Below are 23,506 nucleotides of genomic sequence, written 5' to 3'. Positions count from 1 at the left end.
GTGCTTCTGGACGCTGTCCACCTCACATGCTGACAAAAGGTTACTATTCAAACCTTTTCGTGGTACCGAAACCGGATGGTTCGGTCAGGCCCATTCTCAACCTAAAATCATTGAACCCCTTTCTAAAGGAGTTCAAGTTCAAGATGGAATCTGTTAGGGCGCTGAGAAGAGGTGGAATTCCTGGTATCACTGGATATCAAGGATGGGTACCTTCACTTTCCGATCAGGCTTATCTCCGCTTCGCACTCCTGGACTGTCATTTTCAGTTCCAGGCCCTGCCATTCGGCCTCTCCACCGCACCAAGGGTGTTTACCAAAGTGATGGCGGAAATGATGATACTACTCCGCCAGCAGGGCGTGAACATCATACCTTATCTGGACAATATACTGATAAAGGCATCGTCCAAGTAGAAGCTGCTACAGTCCATTGTTCGCACAACGCGACTGCTCCAGAGTCATGGGTGGATTCTAAATTTTCCAAAGTCACATTTAAAATCGACCCAGAGATTGTCATTTCTGGGTATGATCCTGGATACGGAAGTGCAGCGGCTATTTCTTCCGCGGGACAAGGCATTGGGGATCCAATCCATGGTCCGGGATGTCTTGAAGCCACCCCGAGTGTCTGTTCATCAATGCATTCGCCTATTGGGAAATATGGTGGCCTCCTACGAGGCTCTCCAGTACGGGAGCTTTCATGCTCAGTCCTTCCAACTGGATCTCCTGGACAAGTGGTCGGGATCTCACCTCCACATGCATCAGAGAATTTGTCTGTCGCCAAAGGCAAGGATTTCTCTCCTCTGGTGGCTCCAATTGCCTCACCTCCTAGAAAGCTGTATGTTCAGGATTCATGACTGGGTCCTGCTAACAACGGATGCGAGCCTCCGGGGCTGGGGAGCAGTCACTCAGGGAGTGACCTTCCAAGGACGGTGGTCAAGCCTGGAAGCCGGCCTGCCCATCAACATCCTGGAACTAAGAGCCGTCTACAACGGTCTTCTTCAGACGGCCCCTCTTCTAAGAAATCGGGCTATTCAAGTGCAGTCGGACAACGTAACAACAGTGGCTTTCATAAACCGACAAGGCGGAACGAAGAGCAGAACGGCAATGTCAGAGGTGACAAGAATACTCCTCTGGACAGAAAAGCATGCGTTAGCGCTGTCAGCCATCTTCATTCCGGGAGTAGATAAGTGGGAAGCAGACTTCCTCAGCAGACACGATCTCCATCCAGGAGAGTGGGGACTCCATCCGGAGGTGTTCAAGGAAATAACAGATCTTTGGGGACTACCCCAAATAGACATGATGGCCTCTCGTCTCAACAAGAGGCTTCGGCGTTATTGTTCCAGGTCGAGGGACCCACAGGCAGTGGCAGTGGACGCCCTGGTGTCTCCGTAGGTGTTCCAGTCAGTTACGTGTTTCCACCACTCCCACTCATCCCAAGAATCCTAAAGCTCATAAGGAGAACAAGGGTTCACGCAATCCTCATTGCCCCAGACTGGCCACGAAGGGCTTGGTACACGGACCTTCTGAATCTACTGCAAGAGGAGCAGAGGCCTCTTCCTCTTCGGGAGAACCTGCTGCAGCAGGGGCCGTTCGCCTATCAAGACTTACCGCGGCTACGTTTGACGGCATGGAAGTTGAGCGCCTGATACTTGCTCGGAAGGGTATTCCGAAGAAGGTTATTCCTACCTTCATACAGGCTAGGAAAGGGGTAATGTCTAAACATTACCATCGTATTTGGAAGAAATATGTCTCTTGATGTGACCAAGAAGTTTCCTACGGTGCAGTTTCAACTGGGACGTTTCCTCCTATTCCTGCAAGCAGGAGTGGTTATGGGCCTGAGATTGGATTCTGTAAAGGTCCAGATTTTGTCCCTATCCATTTTCTTTCAGAAACAATTAGCTGCCCTCCCTGAGGTTCAGACCTTTTTGAAGGGAGTTCTGCATATCCAACCTCCCTTGGTCCCGCCTACGGCGCCATGGGACCTTAACGTGGTGTTGCAGTTCATCCAGTCGGATTGGTTTGAGCCTCTACAGGAAGTTGAGCTCAAATTTCTTACATGGAATGCGGTCACGTTGTTGGCCTTGGCTTCTGCTAGATGTGTGTCCGAGCTAGTGGCTTTATCCTGTAAAAGCCTTACTTGATCTTCCACGAAGATAGAGCTGAGCTCCGGACACGTCAGCAGTTTCTTCCGAAGGTTGTGTCGGCTTTTCAGATTAACCAACCTTTTGTGGTGCCAGTGGCTACTGACTCCTCAATTACATGAAAGCACTTGGATGTCGTAAGGGCTCTGAAGGTATATGTAAAGAGAACTTATCATCACAGTAAGTCGGACTCTCTTTTTATCCTATATGATCCCAAGAAAATTGGGTGTCCTGCTTCTAAGCAGACGATCTCTCGCTGGATCAGGTTCACTATCCAGCATGCTTATTCTATGGCAGGACTGCGGTGTCCAAAATCTGTTAAGGCCCACTCTACTCGTAAGGTGGGGTCTTCCTGGGCGGCTGCCCGGGTGTCTCGGCATTACAACTTTGCCGAGCAGCAACTTGGTCTGGGTCGAACACGTTTGCAAAGTTTTACAAGTTCAATACTTTGGCCTCTGATGATCTGAAGTTCAGTCAATCAGTTCTGCAGGAGTCTCCGCGCTCTCCCTCCCATTCTGGGAGCTTTGTTACATCCCCATGGTACTAATGTGGACCCCAGCATCCTCTAGGACATAAGAGAAAATAGGATTTTGGTACCTACCAGTAAATCCTTTTCTCGTAGCCCGTAGAGGATGCTGTGCGCCCGCCCAGCGCTTAGTTTTCCTGCAATTGTTATTTGGTTCAGTTCAACTTCGTTTTAGTTGAGTACTGCTTTATTTCTATATAAGTAATGCTTCAGCTGTTGCTGAGTTGTTCAAGCTTGCTGTCTTGACGTGCCTTGTACATGTGAGCTGGTATGAATCTCACCACTATCTGTGTTAAGTCCTTCTCTCGAAGTAAGGTATGTCGTCTCCTCAAGCACAGTTTCTAGACTGAGTCTGGTAGGAGGGGCATAGAGGGAGGAGCCAGTCCACACACTCAAACTCTTAAAGTGCCAATGGCTCCTGGTGGACCCGTCTACACCCCATGGTACTAATGTGGACCCCAGCATCCTCTATGGATTACGAGAAAAGGATTTACCGGTAGGTACCAAAATCCTATTTTTAATTACCCACCGGTAAATCCTTTTCTCGTAGTCCATAAGGTATATTGGGCGCCCGCCTCAGTGCGTTGACTTTTCTGCAGGTTCTGTTGCTGTTATTGTTACCAGCCGTTGCTGGTTGTTATATGTTTGTGGTGTGTTGGTATTAAATCTCACCACTTTTTGTTCTTATGTTCCTTCTCTCATATAAGTCATTTCTCCTTCAGGCACTGTTTTACCTATAACTGCCTGTGGGAGGGGGCATAGAGGGGAGGAACCAGCACACCCAGTGAAGAAATTGAGAGTGCTTCGGCTCCTTTGGACCCTGTCTATACCTCATCGTACTAAATCTCGGCTTTCCAGGAACTGGGCCTTTCTGCGGGAGATGCATCACTGGACCTTAAGGATCTACGTGGATCGTACCAGTACAATCAGAAAGACAGATTCTCTCTTTGTTCTCTACAGATTTCACAAGAAGGGATGGCCTGCTGATAAGCAAACACTGGCAAGGGGGCTTCAGATGACGATTTCAGAAAATATTCTCAAACTGATCTCCCTGTTCCAGATAATGTCTCTGCTCACTCTACTCATAAAGTAGGTCCATCATGGGCAGCACAACATGGTGCTTCAGCAGAACAGATATGTAAGGCAGCCACATGGTCTTCCATTAACAAATTCTTTAGACATTATGCCGTTGATATTTTTGCTTCAATGTCCAATCAGGAGAGTCCCCACCACTAAATTGCTTTGTGAAATCCCAATGTTATCCTGTGGATAACCTGTGGACCCTGCCGGAGAAATATACATTATGGTAATAACTTACCATTGATAATGGTATTTCTCCTAAGTCCACAGGTTCCACAGGGATCCTGCCCTGACGCACCTGATTTGAGGATCCTTTTACTCACTTACCTCTTCCTTCTTGTACGGAAGGGTGTGCATGTGTGTTCTTCTCACCTGATTAGGGCTATCTATTATGCTGCTGCCTTGAGCTTTGGGAAAACAACTGATTTGCCTGAACCAGGAGGCGGGGATATGTGGACGGGCCCGTTGCATGCTGGGAGGCCGAAAGGCTTTGACCGATTGGTGCAAATCCGCTGTTGCTTCATCATATCCTAATGTTATCCTGTGGAACCTGTGGACTTATGTTAAGAACTTACCGTTGATAACGGTATTTCTTCTAACGCATATTTCTGTAAGAGGCACACTGCTGACAACCTCTTACGGAAACTGAAGGACATATTCGCACAATGACTTACCCCACTTAGACTCTCCTGGGGATTTGTGATATCTGACAACGCCACCAATATTGGGGGTAATTCCAAGTTGATCGCAGCAGGAAATTTTTTAGCAGTTGGGCAAAACCGTGTGCACTGCAGGGGAGGCAGATATAACGTGCAGAGAGAGTTAGATTTGGGTGGGTTATTTTGTTTCTGTGCAGGGTAAATGCGGGCTGCTTTATTTTTACACTGCAATTTAGATTGCAGATTGAACACACCACACCCAAATCTAACTCTCTCTGCACATGTTATCCCCTGCAGTGCACATGGTTTTGCCCAACTGCTAACCAAGGCCCTCGTTCCGAGTTGTTCGCTCGCAAGCCGCTTTTTCGCAGCAGTGAACACGCTAAGCCGCCGCCCTCTGGGAGTGAATCTTAGCTTAGCAGAATTGCGAACGAAGTATTTGCAATATTGCGAAAAGATTTTTCTGTGCAGTTTCTGAGTAGCTCTTGACTTACTCTTCCATTGCGATCAGTTCAGTGCTTGTCGTTCCTGGTTTGACGTCACAAACACACCCAGCATTCGGCCAGACACTCCCCCGTTTCTTCAGCCACTCCATCGTTTTTCCCAGAAACGGCAGCGTTTTTTCACACACTCCCATAAAACGGCCAGTTTCCGCCCAGAAACATCCACTTCCTGTCAATCACACTCTGATTACCAGAACGAAGAAAAAACCTTGTAATGCCGTGAGTAAAATACCAAACTTCTTAGCAAATTTACTTGGCGCAGTCGCAGTGCGAACATTGCGCATGCGCAATTAGCGGAAAATCGCTGCGATGTGAAGAAAATTACCGAGCGAACAACTCGGAATGAGGGCCCAAATTCCTGCTGCGATCAACTTGGAATTACCCCCATTGTGCGTGCATTACATCTGGGCAAATTCCAGCACGTCCCATGTTTTGCACATACAATTAAATTGGTGGTACAGAATTTTTAAAAAAATAACAGGGATGTGTAGGAGATGCTGTCTGTGGCCCGAAAAATTGCGGGCCACTTTCGACATTCAGGCACTGCATGCCGAAGACTGGAGCTCCAGCAAACACTTCTGAACCTGCCCTGCCATCACCTGAAGCAAGAAGTGGTAACAAGGTGGAATTCAACACACTATATGCTTCAGAGGATGGAGGAGCAGCAAAAGGCCATTCAAGCCTATACATCCACCTACGATATAGGCAAAGGAGGGGGAATGCACCTGACTCAAGCACAGTTGAGAATGATTTCCGTGTTGTGCAAGGTTCTCCAACCCTTCGAACTTGCCACACGTGAAGTCAGTTCAGACACTGCCAGCTTGAGTCTGGTCATTCCCCTCATCAGGCTTTTACAGAAGCAGCTGGAGAAATTGAAGGAGGAGCTAAGACGTAGCGCTTCCGCTAAGTATGTGGGACTTGTAGATGGAGCCCTTCATTCACTTTGCTAGGATTCAAGGGTGGTCAATCTGTTAAAATCAGAGCACTACCATTTTGGCCACCGTGCTCGATCCTAGGTTTCAAGCCTACGTTATATCTCTGTTTCCAGCAGAGATGCAAAGATCTGCTGGTGAGAAAATTGCCAACTCTAGCGGAATGTGACCCGTCAACAGCTCCTCCTTCATTTTCTCCCGCAACTGGGGCTGCGAGGAAAATGATAAAAAGTCCTAGCCCACCCGCTGATGGTGATGCAGGGCAGTCAGGAGCAAATGTTGACATCTGGTCTGTACTGAAGGACCTGCCAACGATTACTGACATGTCTACTGTTACTGCATATGATGCTGTCACCATTGAAAGAGTGGGGGAGGACTATATCGGTGACAGCATCCAAGTAGGCATGCCAGACAGTCCGTATACAGTATATACTGGCAGGAAAAAGAGGCAATTTGGAGGCCCTTGCACAAACTGGCTTTATTTTACCTAAGTTGCTCCCCCTCCAGTGTGTACTCCGAAAGAGTGTTAAGTGCGGCCGGTAACCTTGTCAGCGATCGGCATAGGAGGTTACTTCCACAAAATGTGGAGAAGATGATGCTCATCAAAATTAATTTTTAAATTCCTCCAGGAAGACCTTTACCAGCAGTTGCCTCCAGAAAGTACACAGGGAACTGTGATGGTGGATTCCAGTGGGGACGAATTAATACTCTGTGAGGAGGAGGATTTACACACTGAAAGGGGTGAGGAATATGAGGATGAGGACGACATCTTGCCTCTGTAGAGACCGTTTGTGCATGAGAGATGAATTGCTTCTTTTTTGGTGGGGGGATTGCTGCTTTTTTTGTGGGGGCCCAAACAAAGCAATCATTTCAGCCACGGTTGTGTGGCAGACCCTGTCGCTGAATTGATTGGTTTGTTAAAGTGTGCATGTCCTGTTTATACAACATAAGGGTGGGAGGGAGGGCCCAAGGATAATTCCATCTTGCACCTCTTTTAATTTTCTTTGCATTATGTGCTCTTTGGGGCATAGTTTTTAAAATTGCCTTCCTGTCTGCCACTGCAGTGCCACTCCTAGATGGGCCAGGTGTTTGTGCCGCCCACTTGTGTCGCTTAGGTTAATCATCCAGCGACCTCGGTGCAACCTTTTGGCCAAAAAACAATATTGTGAGGTGTTCAGAATAGATTGGAAATGAGTGGAAATGAACGTTATTGAGGTTAATCATACCGTAGGATCAAAATTACCCCCATATTCTGTGATTTTAGCTGTTTTCAAAAAATCATCCAAAACCCGAAAGGGTGGTTTTGGCAAAACCAATCCAGATCCAAAATACGAGCATGGATCCAGATCCAAAACCAAAACACAAAACACGAAAAGTGCCCACCGCACATCTCTAGTAATTATACACCCTGTATACTGTACTGTGCAAGGTGCGAGATACACATGGTATTTATACACCCCTGTACACTGTACTGTGCAACGTGTGAGATACACCTGGTAGTTATACACCCTGTATACTGTACTGTGCGACGTATGAGATACACATGGTAATTATACACCCCTGTACACTGTACTGTACAACGTGTGAGATACACATGGTAATTATACACCCTGTATACTGTACTGTGCAACGTGTGAGATACACCTGGTAATTATACACCATGTATACTGTACTGTTAGATACACCTGGTAATTATACACCTTGTATACTGTACTGTGCGATGTGTGAGATACACCTCGTAATTATACACCCTGTATACTGTACTGTGCAACGTGTGAGATACACATGGTATTTATACACCCATGTATACTGTACTGTGCAATGTGTGAGATACTGTACACATGGTAATTATACACCCTGTATACTGTACTGTGCAGTGAGATACACATGGTAATTATACACCCTGTATACTGTAGTATGCAACGTGTGAGATACACATGGTATTTATACACCCATGTATACTGTACTGTGCAACGTGTGATATACACATGGTAATTATACACCCTGTATACTGTACTGTGTGACGTGCGAGATACACCTGGTAATTATACACCCTGTATACTGTATTGTGCGACGTGTGAGATATACATGGTACTTATACACCCTGTATACTATACTGTGCAGTGAGTAATTATTCCATTTTATAATGATACTACTGGGGTTGACACATCCCTTAGATGCCGGATTTTTATTGCTGTTTCAGAATAACTTCAAGGATATTAAATGTAACCAATGTTGTCTGTTATAACTGGTAACTATAGTACAGGTAGTCACACCCTCTTTCCCTATAAGACTATGGGTGACTCAGGTTACTGTATAAGAGAAGAGGACGGACACACTGGGTGCACAAATGTGTATACCAAAGCTTATGTAACCAAAAATCCCCCATCTAATTAGGGGATGTAAAGTACAAATAGGCAGAGAGTGTGTGTGTATGGCTTCCTAGGTGCTAACACATTATGATACACATCAGTTCTACAGTACATAAGTTGTGAGTTAATCATACTTGCCTACTCTCCCGGAATAGCCGTGAGGCTCCCGAAAATCGGGTGACCCTCCCGGCCCCCCGGAAGAGCAGGCAAGTGTCCCGATTTGCAGGGTCCCCCCTGCACGTCCACCCACTTAGTGTGTAAAGTGGGCGGTCCGGGCAGTCGATGACGCGATTCTTGCTGAATCGCGTCATCATAGCCACACGGTGAACGCGGCATTACAGAGTGGGGGCGTGGCTTAAATTAGGTGTCACTGTGACCCTGCCCTTGCTCCGCCCTTATCCTGCCCTTACTCCGCCTCCGGCCCACCCCCTCCTTTACGTCACAGCCTCCCCTGCCCGCCTGCTGTGCCGACCTGGCTGCTCTCTCCCGCAGAGAGCAGCCAGAATGTCGGTAAGTATGGAGTTAATGTGTTAGCGTCCAAGAAGCCATACACCCACTGTCTTTTTGCTTATGTTAGTGTACACACATCACCCCTTATTCACATGAAAACTAATGTTTGTCTCTACAGATGGTCCCAGTAACAGAGATACCACAAAAAGATGTCCCTATCCTCTTTATTCACAGGACTGTACAGAGTATAGTCACAGGACCCCACAGGAGGATCAGGTAGATGGAATGTAGGCTCTTGTCAAATACCAAAATTACTTATCACCTATATGATCTGTTGAGCAGCTGTGTGTGTCTTATACACTGATATTCTACTGTATCATCACAAGTATTGAAATTCCACATTGTTAATGTGTCATTTTTTTCTTTTCTGGGATATTTAGGGTAAAGGTCTGACGGATATTGAGGTAGAAGTTAAAGAGGAAGATGAGGTGTATGTTACTGAAGTTAAAGTAGAAGATGTAGGTGGAGAAGAAGATACGTGTGTGGGGCGTGACCAGCAGTGTAAGGAGGAGGAAACCCCTACAGATATTGGAATAGGTGAGTAATATCCACAGATTACAAAAATGATTCCCACATTATCCTTGTGTAGTCACCATAACGATATGAGGATTTTTTGCTCTCCCTGTTAAATTATTTTCTCTTACGTCCTAGAGTATGCTGGGATCCACATTAGTACCATGGGGTATAGACGGGTCCACCAGGAGCCATTGGCACTTTGAGAGTGTGGGCGGATCCTCCATCTATGCCCCTCCTACCAGACTCAGTTTAGAAAATGTGCCCGGAGGAGCCGGTCACAGCTAGGGGAGCTCTACAGGGCTTCTCTGGTAAAACTTGCAGCGTGGGACTAAGGAGGGGGGAATAGTGCCCGCCCTGCGGGGTCTGAGCCACTTACTTCGCTGACAAGACACTGAGCTCCTGGGGGGATAGATCGCTCGCCCCGGCAGCATGCCGCCACCCCCTTACAGAGCTGATGATTGAGGCGAGTAAGTCACCGAACCCCCTAGCAAGCGGGGAGCCGGTGTGAAGATGGCGGCAGCGGGGATGCTCCTAGGAAGGCTCAGCAGTACATGGTGCGACGCTGTGAGGGGCGCCCGGGGGCAGCGCTTACCCCCTACACTGGTCCAGAACCTGTCGTGGTCCGCTGATCTCAGCCACTAGTAAATCCTCAGGCCAGTATAATCGATGGTGAGCTGGAAGACAGCGCCATTTTGGGGGCGGAGCTTCTCCTCAGAGCGGACCCAGCAGCGTTCAGTGCCATTTTCCTGCATGCACAACGCTGATCAGGAGTAATAGGTCCCTCCACAGCAACTCCAGCTCTCTCTCACGGTACCAGAGGGTTGTAGAAGGGTGGGGAGAGGCTGCAAAATGACTGTGTATCCTATTAAGGTGCACAGTCAGCGCTAATAAGGGGCCTCCCTTTAGATAAAACGCTGTGTGTAGGTTGGCTCCAATCTCTGTGTTTCTCTTGCCATTCTTGGGGGTAAAACTCTGTCTGTAATTCCCTGTGTGTGTGTGGAGTGTTTGTGGTCACCTTTAGCTATGTCCAGGGAAACATAGAAACATAGAATTTGTCGGCAGATAAGAACCACTTGGCCCATCTAGTCTGCCCCTTTTTTTTTTTTTTACATTATTTTTATCTCTAACCTTATTTGATCCTTATTTCTTTGTAAGGATATCCTTATGTCTATCCCATGCATGTTTAAATTGCTCTACTGTCTTAGCCTCTACCACCTCTGAGGGGAGGCTATTCCACTTGTCCACTACCCTTTCTGTGAAATAATTTTTCCGCAAATTTCCCCTGAACCTCCCCCCCTCCAGCCTCAGTGCATGTCCTCGTGTCCTATTGCTTCTCTTCATTTGGAGAATGTTTCCCTCCTGGACTTTGTTAAGACCCTTGATATATTTGAAAGTTTCTATCATGTCCCCCCTTTCCCTTCTCTGCTCCAAACTATACATATTGAGATTTCTTAGTCTTTCTGGGTATGTTTTGTGATGTAGGCCATGCACCATTTTAGTTGCCCTCCTTTGTACAGTTTGTAATGTACAGGTTGAGTATCCCATATCCAAATATTCCGAAATACGGAATATTCCGAAATACAGACTTTTTTTAGTGAGAGTGAGATAGTGAAACCTTTGTTTTTTGATGACTCAATGCATACAAACTTTGTTTAATACACAAAGTTATTAAAAATATTGTATTAAATGACCTTCAGACTGTGTGTATAAGGTGTATATGTAACATAAATGCATTCTGTGCTTAGACTTGGGTCCCATCGCCATGATATCTCATTATGGTATGCAATTATTCCAAAATACGGAAAAATCAGATATCCAAAATACCTCTGGTCCCAAGCATTTTGGATAAGGGAGACTCAACCTGTATTAATATCCTTTTGAAGATATGGCCTCCAGAACTGAATACAGTATTCTAGATGAGGCCGTACCAATGACCTATACAGTGGCATTATTACTTCTTTCTTTCTGCTGCTGATTCCTCTCCCAATGCAGCCAAGCATCTGACTTGCCTTCCTCATTGCCTTGTTACATTGCTTACCTGCCTTTAAGTCATCTGAAATAGTGACTCCTAGATCCCTTTCCTCCTCAGGAGTTTCCAGTATAGTGCCATTAATACTATATTTAGCTTTAGGATTTTTGAGACCCAAGTGCATGATTTTGCATTTTTTGGCATTTGATTAAACTGTAATTGCCAAACTCTTGATCATTTCTCTAGTCTACCTAGATCCTCAATCATTTGTTTTACGCCACCTGGTGTGTCTACCCTGTTGCATACCTTTGTGTCATTTGCAAAAAGGCATGCTTTCCCTTTAATGCCATTTGCAATGTCACCAATAAAGATTTTAAAAAGCACTGGTCCAAGTACAGATCCCTGGGGTACTCTACTGGTAACATTTCCCTCCTGTGAATGCACTCCATTTACCACAACTCTCTGTTTTCTATCCTTCAACCAAGATCTTATCCATTCAATAATCCTAATATCCAATCCCAAACTTTCAAGTTTATTTAGCAGTCTGCGATGTGGAACAGTGTCAAAAGCCTTACTAAAGTCTAGATAAGCTATATCCATGGCTCCACCTTTATCCATCACTTTAGTCACACAATCAAAAAAGTCAATAAGATTTGTTTGACATGATCTCCCCCCAGTGAATCTATGCTGTTTGGGATCCTGTAAATTGCCGGATTTGAGATAATCTACAACTCTTTCTTTTAAGAGAGTTTCCATCAATTTCCCTACTACTGATGTAAGACTCACTGGTCTGTAGTTGTTTGCCTCTTCCTTGCTTCCACTTTTGTGCAGTGGGACTACGTTTGCTCTTTTCCAGTCCTCTGGAATTACTCCTGTAGCTACTGACTGGTTGAATAATTCTGTCAATGGTGCTACCAGCACCTCTTTAAGTTCTTTTAGTATCCTTGGATGTATCCCATCTGGCCCCATAGATTTGTCCACTTTCAGCTTTGAGAGTTCTGTTAGGACCTTCTCCTCTGTAAATGTACTTGTTTCATTTTCCTGAATATCCCTGCAACTTAACTGTGGCCCCTTCCCCTCTCTTTCAGTAGTAAATACTGAGCAAAAATAATCATTAAGATGATCTGTTATTAAATTGTCTCCTTCAACAAAACTCCCAGTGTCCGTCTTTAGTTTTATAATTACGCCTTTTGTTTTTCTCCTTTCGCTTATATACCTAAAAAAAAGTTTTGCCTCCTTTACCCACTGACTGGGCCATTTTCTCCTCAGCTTGTGCCTTTGCACATCTGATTACCTTCTTAGTCTCCTTCTGTCTAACAAGATCTATCTCTTTGTCTTCATTATTTTGTGTCTGCTTATATTTCCTAAAAGCCATCTTTTTTGCTCTCACAATATTTGCTACTTCATTTGCAAACCACACTGGCTTCCTTTTCCTTGTGTTTTTCCTAACAGTTTTAAAACAAAGGTCTGTTGCCTTCAACAGTCATATGCTGCAGAGGATTTAACCTCTCAGGATGATCCCATTCCCTGTAATCAGGATAGCACTGCTTTAGCACAGTTAACAGCAAGGGAACCTGAGTATTTTTCCTCTATCGAATCTGTGATTTCTCAGAATTATAATAGAGCTGCACAGGCTGGATTTGCACCTCAGGCTTTACAGGACTCTATGGCAGTCTGGCCCAGTTCTGTCGCCACAGGGCCCCCCACTATATGTTCCCAAACACGTGTTCTTGCGCCGGTTATGCAAGATGACACGGATACAGATTCTGACACTGCAGACGGTGATGGGGATATGCATCTCTTGCACAAGCGCTGTTAATGGTAGAGGCTATTAGAGATTTTTTGATTATTTCTGATACAACACCTAGCAGGTTGAGGAGGCTCCCTTCACTGATAAGGGAGCCTCGCTAACCTTCCCTGCGTCAAAGGAATTAAATGCTTTATTTGAAAAAGTATTGGTTAATCCTGCAAAATATTCCAGATCTCTAAGAGGATCTAGGTGACTTTTCCCTTCCCCGTGGAGGATAGGACAGAGTGGGAAACCCGTTCCTGTGTTGAAGCCGGCTGACCGTAAACTTAATAATACGCTCAGATCAGTGTGCACGGCTTCAGGGGCAATATAAAGTCCCACTATTACCAGTGCATGTATTGCCAGGTCTATAGTAAAGTGGTCACGTTACTTGAGGATTTGGATAAAATGGACAAAAATTATGTTGAATTGTTTTCAGGGTTCGGCTGGGTTTCTGACTGAATCCATGAAAGACCTGGGTTCCATGCCTGCAGGAATCTCTTGCATGCCGGTCTCAGCTCGTCGTGGACTGTGGCTACGTCAGTGGTCTGCCGACGCGGAATCCAGGAGAAGTGTGGAGACGCTACCCTACACAGGTCAGGCTCGGTTTGGGGAAGCGCTAGATATGTGGTTCTCCACGTCTACAGCGGGCAAGTCACCCTTTCTTCCCTCAGCTACGCCTGCTCCGAAGAAATCTTTTTCTTCAACTGCATCACAGTCCTGTGAGGCTGCCAAGCCAGGGAAGCCTGGCCATCCAACGCCTCCTTTCTGGGAGGTAGGCCCAAGTCCAAGAAACCGGCTACTGCAGGTTCCCAGGACCAGGCGCCTGTTTCAGGTGTACCGAGGACCTCCGCATGATGGTGGACTGCACGCCCCTGTTACTCACCTGCGGGTGACCTGGTCTGCCCGGCGCCTCTCTTCTCCCGGCGATCTCCGGTTCCAGCGGCGGGTCGGTGCGTTCCTCCGGCGGCTTCCCGGAGCGAGGGCGCCGCCATCATAGTGAGGTCAAGGAGGCGGAGCAGGACTGACGTCACCTGCCTGCTCCGCCAATCAGGCAAGGGCGGGGAATTCAAAACCAGACGCCGGGCAGAGATCCGGTGCCTGAGTATCTTCGTTTCTCCCGCAGAAGCTGTGATTCCAGAGCTCCTACGTTCCTGTGATCTCCGTGCCTCCAAGCACCTCCGTGCCTCCAAGCACCTCCGTGCCTCCAGCACTTCAGTGCCTCAGCATTCAGTCTCACTGTGCTCCCGGCACCTGTGTGTCTCTGTACCTGTACTACCAGCACCTCAGTGCCTCCAACACCACAGTGCCTCCAACACCACAGTGCCTCCAACACCTCAGCATTCAGTATTTCTACAAGTCTTGTCTTTCAGGAAACCTTCAAGAATTCTTCCGTGCTTCCTGCCTGCCGTCTTAATCCTGCATGAGGAAGACCTACATCCGGCCATCTCTACTGCGACCCAGTAGCGGTTCCTCTTCCCGGTCATCGGAAGAAGCCCCGAGTCCACAACACTCCCAAATCAGGTCAGTGATAGTATACTCAGGCCAGATGGACCCGGGGAATCGGAACATGGACTCAAGTGCCATCCAGAATCTGGCTTCCCGAGTACAAAGTCAGGAAGCGGCACAAGGCCAGGTGATGCAGTACCTCCAGCAGTTGTCCGGGCGTCTGGATCAGATTCAGGTGTCTCTAGCCTCTGTAATTCCGGCACCTATTCCAGTAGTCGCACCAGTTGCCGTTGCCAGCAATGTTCAACCATCGGCCGGTATCACCCCACGCCTTCAGCTGCCTACTCCGTCCCGCTATAATGGGAATCCTAAAAATTGTCGCGGTTTCTTAAACCAATGCGAGGTACATTTCGAGCTATTTGCACACAACTTTCCTACAGACCGGTCCAAGGTAGCATATATTATTTCTCTGCTGGAAGGGTCTGCCTTGGATTGGGTGTCTCCATTATGGGAACGATCTGATCCCATGGTTTCCAACTATACCAACTTCATCACGTCCTTTCGAAGAATTTTCGACGAACCCGGCAGAATGACCACTGCTTCTTCCGACTTGCTCCGTGTTCGACAGGGCGCCCGTTCCGTGGGTCAGTACGTGGTTCATTTCCAGACCATTGCCTCCGAACTACGCTGGAATAATGATGCCCTGAGAGCTGCCTTCTGGAACGGTCTTTCCGACCGGCTGAAAGATGAGCTAGTTACCAGAGATCTGCCGGATCCATTAGAAGATTTGATTTCCCTTTGCGTCAAGGTGGATCTTCGGATGCAGGAGCGTGGAAGGGAACGTAGCCGTTCGGATCGTTCCAGGTTCCGGAATCCTACTCCTAGACCAGTGGCCTCACCTTGCTCAGACGAGCCCATGCAAATTAACCGATCCCGACTGTCTCCGGAAGAACGACAGCGTCGTCGTGAGGGTAAACTCTGCCTTTACTGTGGAGCCGCAGATAATTTTCTTAAATCTTGTAAATCCCGTCCGGGAAACGGGCAGGCCTAGCTTGTTCCGGAGGAGTCAAGCTGGGAGTTACGACAAAAGCTTCTCCAACTTCGGACTGTTTGCTTCCTGTAACTCTAGTCTCCGATTCAGTCTCCAAGTCTTGTGAAGCCCTGTTGGATTCCGGGGCTGCGGGGAACTTCGTATCTTCCTTCTGTGCCCAAAGCTTGGGTTTAAAGTTACGGCCTATCGAGCGGCCAATTTCACTGACGGCTATCAACGGGACTAGAATTTCCAAAGGTCTTATAATGTGGCGCACGGGGCCAGTTAAGCTGCAGGTCGGGGCTCTACATCAGGAAGGTCTGGAACTCCTGGTAATCCCAGAAATGCACCATGATCTGGTTCTTGGAATGCCTTGGCTAAAAAGTCATAATCCCCACATCGACTGGAAGTCTTCACAAATGCTGTCCTGGAGTTCCTTTTGTCACACTAATTGTCTCACTCCTGTTTGTCCACTCCGTGTCTCCTCCAAGACGGATGAAGAGCACATTCCGGAGGCGTATCAAGGGTACAAGGACGTATTTTCGGAACAAGCAGCTGATCTGTTACCACCTCATAGGCCTTGGGACTGCCCTATTGACCTTGTCCCAGGGAAGACGCCACCCCGTGGTCGCACATATCCTCTGTCACTTCCCGAGACTCAAGCTATGTCGGAGTATATTAAGTCCAATCTGCTCAAGGGATTTATTCACCCCTCTTCCTCCCCTGCTGGAGCGGGCTTCTTTTTCGTGAAGAAAAAGGACGGGGGGTTGAGACCATGCATCGACTACCGCGGCTTAAACGATATTACTATCAAGAATAAATACCCCTTGCCACTAATCACAAAGTTATTTGATAGGGTTCGTGGTGCCTGCATTTTTTCCAAACTCGACTTGAGGGGAGCTTATAATCTTATACGCATCCGAGAAGGGGATGAATGGAAGACTGCCTTCAATACCCGAGATGGGCATTACGAATACTTGGTGATGCCGTTCGGTCTCAGTAATGCTCCCGCTGTTTTCCAGGGATTTGTCAATGAAATCTTTTGTGACATGTTATATCAGAGTGTTGTGGTATATTTGGACGACATACTGATCTTTTCCAAGAATCTTGTCGAACACAGGACTCAAGTCAAAGAGGTGCTCCACCGTTTACGAGAGAATCATCTCTATGCCAAGCTTTCCAAATGTACCTTTGAAGTAACATCAATTCCGTTCCTCGGTTATATCATCTCGGGGACGGAGCTTCGCATGGATCCGGAAAAGCTGTCTGCTATTCGTGACTGGACTCAGCCTCTTTCTTTGAAAGCAATACAAAGGTTCCTGGGCTTTGCGAACTACTACAGGAAATTCATTAGGGGTTTCTCCACCATTGTTGCGCCCATTACTGCCCTGACGAGAAAGGGTTCTAATCCAAGTTTGTAGCCTCCGGAAGCCATTGAGGCTTTTTCCCACTTAAAGTTAGCTTTCATGACGGCTCCAGTTCTCCAACAACCAAATTTCGATGAACCTTTCTTCCTAGAGGTTGATGCATCTTCAGTCGGGGTTGGGGCTGTTCTCTCTCAGTACTCCTCTGATAAGAAATTACATCCGTGTGGCTTCCATTCTCGTAAATTCTCTCCGGCCGAACGAAATTACACTATTGGAGACCAGGAACTCTTGGCAATTAAATCCGCCTTGGAAGAGTGGAGATATCTTTTGGAAGGGGCTAAACATGTGTTTACCATCTACACGGATCACAAAAATTTGCTGTACATCAAAAACACACAATGCTTGAATCCTCGCCAAGCGAGATGGGCACTTTTCTTTTCTCGATTCTCGTTTGTTATCAAGTACCGGGCCGGGACTCTCAATATTAAAGCAGATGCGCTTTCCCGTTCACAAGCTTCCACAGACGAGGATGAATCTCCTGAGCGGGGTTTAATTCTAAATCCAGTTTCTGTCTCTGCTGCTTTAACTACTCCAGCTCCTCCTCCTGGAAGAATGTCCGTACCAGCTAGATTCCGGCCAAGAATACTACAGTGAATCCATAACTCCAAGTTTTCCGGTCATCCCGGTGCCCAGAAGATGTACAAGTTTCTGCAAAGGTCTTACTGGTGGAACACCATGAGGAAGGATGTACAAGATTGCGTTAATTCTTGTCCACAATGTACACAACATAAATCTCCTCGTCTGCCTCCTGCAGGGTTACTTCGTCCTTTGCCTATCCCTGTGAGACCCTGGACTCACATTTCCATGGACTTCATCACTGACTTGCCCTGTTCCAAGGGTTGCAACACCGTTTGGGTAATCGTTGACCGTTTTTCGAAGATGGCACACTTCGTGCCTTTGACTGGTCTCCCGACAGCTCCGAAACTGGCTCTACTGTTCATCCAAGAACATTTTCGATTGCATGGGTTGCCACAAGAAATTGTTTCTGACCGTGGAGTACAGTTCACCGCCAGGTTTTGGAAAGCCCTCTGTTCAACTCTACAAATTAAACTTAAGTTTTCGTCCGCTTATCATCCCCAAACAAATGGTCAAACGGAACGAGTCAATCAAGATCTAGAGACTTTCCTTCGTTTGTATCTCTCCCCTTCACAGGACAACTGGGTGGAGTTGTTGCCTTGGGCGGAGTTTGCCCATAACCATTTGTTTCATTCTTCCACTGGGGAATCACCATTCTTCGTCAACTACGGGTTCCATCCACGTGTTCCAGAATTTCCAAGCCTTCCGATAGAAGAGGTTCCAGCTGTAACGTCCACTCTACGACACTTCGGACAAATTTGGAGAAGGGTTCATGCTAATCTTAAGGTTTCAGTCCGGTACAAGTTCTTCGCAGATAAGAAACGGCGAGCCGCACCTCAATATAAAGTTGGGGACAGGGTATGGCTGTCCACACGTAATCTCCGGTTGAAGGTGCCCACCATGAAATTCGCTCCAAGGTTCATCGGTCCTTACCCTGTGCTACAAGTCTTAAATCCTGTGGTCTGTAAACTGGGTTTGCCTTCCCACCTTCGAATACCTAACGCCTTTCATGTTTCTCTACTCCGTCCCCTCATTCTGAATCGGTTCCACTCAGCATCCCCTAGGCCAACGTCTGTAGTGACAGAAGCTGGAGCGGAGTTTGAAATCAAAGCTATTCTTGACTCTCTTTATCTTCATAAAAAATTACAGTACTTGGTGGACTGGAAGGGTTATGGTCCTGAGGAGAGAAGTTGGATTAAGGCTACTGAAGTAACGGCTCCTCGACTGGTTCGGATCTTCCACTCCAGACATCCAACTAAGCCCGGAAAGTGTCCAGGGGCCACTCCTGGAGGAGGGGGTACTGTCACTCACCGCGGGCAGCGGCGGCCGCGCTTGTCCCTGCGGGTGACCTGGTCTGCCCGGCGCCTCTCTTCTCCCGGCGATCTCCGGTTCCAGCGGCGGGTCGGCGCGTTCCTCCGGCTGCTTCCCGGAGCGAGGGCGCCGCCATCATAGTGAGGTCAAGGAGGCGGAGCAGGACTGATGTCACCTGCCTGCTCCGCCAATCAGGCAAGGGCGGGGAATTCAAAACCAGATGCCGGGCAGAGATCCGGTGCCTGAGTATCTTCGTTTCTCCCGTTGAAGCTGTGATTCCAGAGCTCCTACGTTCCTGTGATCTCCGTGCCTCCAAGCACCTCCGTGCCTCCAAGCACCTCGTGCATCCAAGCACCTCGTGCCTCCAAGCACCTCCATGCCTCCAAGCACCTCGTGCCTCCAAGCACCTCCGTGCCTCCAAGCATCCCGTGCCTCCAAGCACCTCCGTGCCTCCAGCACTTCAGTGCCTCAGCATTCAGTCTCACTGTGCTCCCGGCACCTGTGTGTCTCTGTACCTGTACTACCAGCACCTCAGTGCCTCCAACACCACAGTGCCTCCAACACCACAGTGCCTCCAACACCTCAGCATTCAGTATTTCTACAAGTCTTGTCTTTCAGGAAACCTTCAAGAATTCTTCCGTGCTTCCTGCCTGCCGTCTTAATCCTGCATGAGGAAGACCTACATCCGGCCATCTCTACTGCGACCCAGTAGCGGTTCCTCTTCCCGGTCATCGGAAGAAGCCCCGAGTCCACAACACTCCCAAATCAGGTCAGTGATACGCCCCGGTGGTGGGGCCGGTTGGAGCGCAGCTCAGACATTTCAGTCATGTCTGGGTGTCGTCCGGCCTGGATCCCTGAGTGCAATGGCCCAGGGGTACAGGCTGAAATTTCATCTCCCTCCTCACCGATTTTTCAAAATCAGGCTGGCCAGCTCTGCTTGCAGGCAGGACTGTCCTGCAAGAGACAGTCCAGAAGTTGGTGGAGTCCACAGGTACTTGTGCCTTTCCACCTTATTTGTATAACGAAGGTTACTATTCGAACCTTTTCGTGGTACCGCAACCGAATGGTTCGGTCAGACCCATTTGAACCTGGAATCATTGAACCCCTTCCTGAGGGAGTTCCTGTTCAAACGGGTGACTCTACGGACGGTAATATCAGCTCTGGAAGAAGGGGAATTCCTGGTATTCCTGGAAATCAAGGATGCGTACCTCCTCTTCCAATGTGGCTGCCGCATCAAGCATATCTCTGATTCGCACTATGGGACTGTCGTTGCCTATTCCAGGCTATGCCATTTGGCCTCTCCACAACACCAAGGGTGTTCATCAAGGTGATGGCAGGGGTGCTGGTTCACTCCGCAAGCAGGGGGTGAACATGATTCCGCATCTGGACGATCTACTGTCAAGTGTATCATCCAAGGTGGAGCTGTTGCAGACCTTTGTTCTCGCGATCCACCTACTCGGAGTCCACGGTGGGATTCTGATTCTTCCAAAATCGCAGTTGTAACCAACCAGTCCTCTGGGGGACTGAGCCTCGACACTGACCTGCAGAGGGTATATCTTGTTGGTGATACAAACAATGGTCTGGGATGTCCTGTAGTCAGCCCGGGTGTCGGTTCACCAATGCTTTCACCTCCTTGGAAAGATGGTGGACTCTTGTGAGGCACTCCAGCATGGTAGGCTTCATACTCGGGCCTTCCACCTGGATTTCCTGGACACGTGGTCCGGATCTCCTCTACACGTGCAACAGCAATGGCAACACGTGCCAAGGGCCAGGATTTCGCTCCTCGGGTGGCTCCAATTACCTCATCTTCTGGAGGGCCGCAGGTTCAGGATCCAGGACTGGATCCTTCTGAACACGGATGCAAGCCTCCGAGGCTGTGGTGCAGTCACCTCGGGAACCCTTCCTGGGAAGGTGGTCTAGTCTGGAAACCGAACTACCGCTCAGCATTCTGGAACTATGAGCCGTATACAACGGTCTTCTTTTGGTGGCCCATCTTATAAGAAATCGAGCCATTCAAGTGTACTCGAATGATGTAATGACAGTGACTTACATACACCAACAGGGCGGACTGAAGATCAAAACTGCAATGTCAGAGGTGACAAGAATCTTCCTTGGGGCAGTAAAACACGCATTGGCGCTGTCAGCAATCTTCCTTCTGGGAGTCAACTGGGAAGCAGACTTCCTCAGCAGACAAGTTCTCCATCCAAGGGAGTGGGGTTTCCATCTGGGAATGTTCAGGGCAATAACAGACCTTTGGATTTTCCCAAAATGGACATGATGGCCTCTCGTCTCAACAAGAAGCTTTGATGCTATTGTTCCAGGTTGAGGGACCCACAAGGACACCAAGATGTCTCCGTGGGTGTTCCATTCGGTGTATCCTACACTTCCACTTCTTCCAGGAGTTCTAAAAGCTCATAAGGAGAACATAAGTTCAAATGTTCCTCATTGCTCCAAACTGACCTAGATGGGCTTGGTACGTGGACCTTCTGTCTCAATTGCAAGAAGAGCCAAGGCCTCTTCCTCTTCGGGAGGAACTGCTGCAGCAGGGGCCGTTCGCCTATCAAGTCTTACCGCGGCTACGTTTGACGGCATGGAGGTTGAACGCCTTATACTAACTCGGAAGGCCTTCCGAACGCGGTTATTCCTACCCTGGTACAGGCTAGGAAAGGAGTAACGTCTAAACATTACCATCATATTTGGAAATCACCTGGGACGGTTTCTCTTTCTGTAAGCAGGTGTGGATACGGGCCTGAGTTTGGGGATCTGTTAAGGTCCAGATTTCGGCCCTATCCATTTTATTCAAAACGATTGGCTGCCCTCCCTGAGGTTCGGACCTTTTTGAAGGGAGTTCTGCTTATCCAACCTCCCTTTGTACCGCCTGCGGTGCCTTGGACCTTAACGTGGAGTTGCAGTTCCTCCAATCGGACTGTTTAAACCTCTACAGGAGGTTGAGGTCAAATTTCTTTCAAGGAAAGCTGTCACGTTGTTGGCCTTAGATTCTGCTAGACGTGTGTCGGAGTTGGGGGTTTCGTCCTTTAAGAGCCCTTACTTAATCTTCCATGAAGATAGAGCTGAACTCCGGACACGTCAACAGTTTTCTGCTATGGGTTGTGTCGGCATTTCATATCCACCAACCTATTGTGGTGCCAGTTGCTACTGACTCCTCAATTTCATCAAAGTCCTTGGATGTTATTAAGGCTTTGCAAATCTATGTGAAGAGAACTGCTCGTCACAGAAAATAGGACTCTGTTTGTCCTGTATGATCCCAAGAAAAATTTCTGTTTCTAAGCAGTCGATCTCTCGCTGGATCAGGTTCACTGTCCAGCATGTGTATTCTACAGCAAGATTGCCGTGTCCTACGTCTGTTAAGGCCCACTGTACTCGTAAGGTGGGGTCTTCCTGGGCGTCTGCCTAGGGTGTCTCGGCATTACAACTTTGCCGAGCTGCAACCTGGTCTGGGTCGAACAAGTTTGCAAAGTTCTACAAGTTCAATACTTTGGCCTCTGATGATCTGAAGTTCAGTCAGTCAGTTAGTCAGTCTTGCAGAAGCCTCAGCGCTCTCCCTCCCGTTCTGGGAGCTTTGGTACATCCCCATGGTACTAATGTGGAACCCAGCATCCTCTAGGACGTAAGAGAAAATAGTATTTTGGTTACCTGCCGGTAAATCCTTTTCTTGTAGTCCGTAGAGGATGCTGGGCACACGCCCAGCGCTTCGTTTTCCTGCAATAGTTGTCTGGTTCAGTACAACTTTGTTTTAGTTGTGTACTGCATTGTTACTTGGTAAGTAATGTTTCAGCTGTTGATGAGTTTTCAAGCTAGTTAACTTGATGTGCCTTGTATGTATGAGCTGGTATGAATCTCACCACTATCTGTGTAAAATTCTTCTCTCGAAGATGTCCATCTCCTCGGGCACAGTTTAGAGTCTGGTAGGAGGGGCATAGAGGGGGGAGCCAGCCCACACTCTAAAACTCTTAAACTGCCAGTGGCTCCTGGTGGACACATCTATACCCCATGGTACTAATGTGGACCCCATCATCCTCTACGGACTGCGAGAAAAGGATTTACCGGTAGGTAACCAAAATCCTATTTTCTCTTATGCCAAATTGTGAATACTGCCAATCATAGGCTGTAGAGGACACTGCGAGGAGCTGGCACATCAGCCTACACTTGAATGCAGCAAAGACCTCCACTCTTATCACCCTTTACAGAGCCAATCAGAATTCAGTTTCACTTTAACAAAACCCTATAGGAGAGCCTAAAAACAGTTATACACTGAAACAGACCTAAATTGCACAACAAAGGGTGGGAGCGCAGTGACCCCAGATGGAAAACGAGAAACTGATTTAATGGTGAGTAACTGAAATACTCTTTTGTCTATCCTCCAATCTAGGGGACATTGCCAAGCATGGGGATGTTCCAAAAGGTGCCTCTAGGGAAGGGCACGGTTAGCTGTGCACCAAAACTGGCATCTAGCCACAAATAAATTGTAACGAGCCACAATACACTTAGGAACATAGTCCCGTTCTGTGACATATAACTGGCTAATAGTCTTCCTGGTCTATCTGCCCACTGATTTTAAAAAATACGGCATTCTCACACAAAGTCCTGCACCTTCGGCTTCTCGCAGGGTTATTCATTTAGCCCTACTCTACTACATTCTTGCCATATAAAAGATAACATAGACGGTACCAACAGGGGGCCATCATGCCATCCACTAGGA

The 23,506-nt window shown here is 47.8% G+C and overlaps 1 protein-coding gene across 1 annotated transcript in view; it reads left to right on the top strand.

The window, feature by feature from the left end:
- Positions 1-23,506, top strand: part of LOC135057539 (zinc finger protein 250-like) — a 367,205-nt gene that overhangs the window by 275,571 nt on the left and 68,128 nt on the right. The window contains exons 7-8 of the mRNA XM_063963386.1: positions 8,838-8,935; positions 9,100-9,256. Of these exons, the coding sequence (XP_063819456.1) occupies positions 8,838-8,935; positions 9,100-9,256 (255 nt within the window). The remainder of the gene's footprint in view (positions 1-8,837; positions 8,936-9,099; positions 9,257-23,506) is intronic.

This window comes from Pseudophryne corroboree, chromosome 3 (assembly GCF_028390025.1).
Source record: "Pseudophryne corroboree isolate aPseCor3 chromosome 3, aPseCor3.hap2, whole genome shotgun sequence".
Taxonomy (NCBI): Eukaryota; Metazoa; Chordata; class Amphibia; order Anura; family Myobatrachidae; genus Pseudophryne; species Pseudophryne corroboree.
This window is presented reverse-complemented; position numbering and strand designations above follow the sequence as displayed.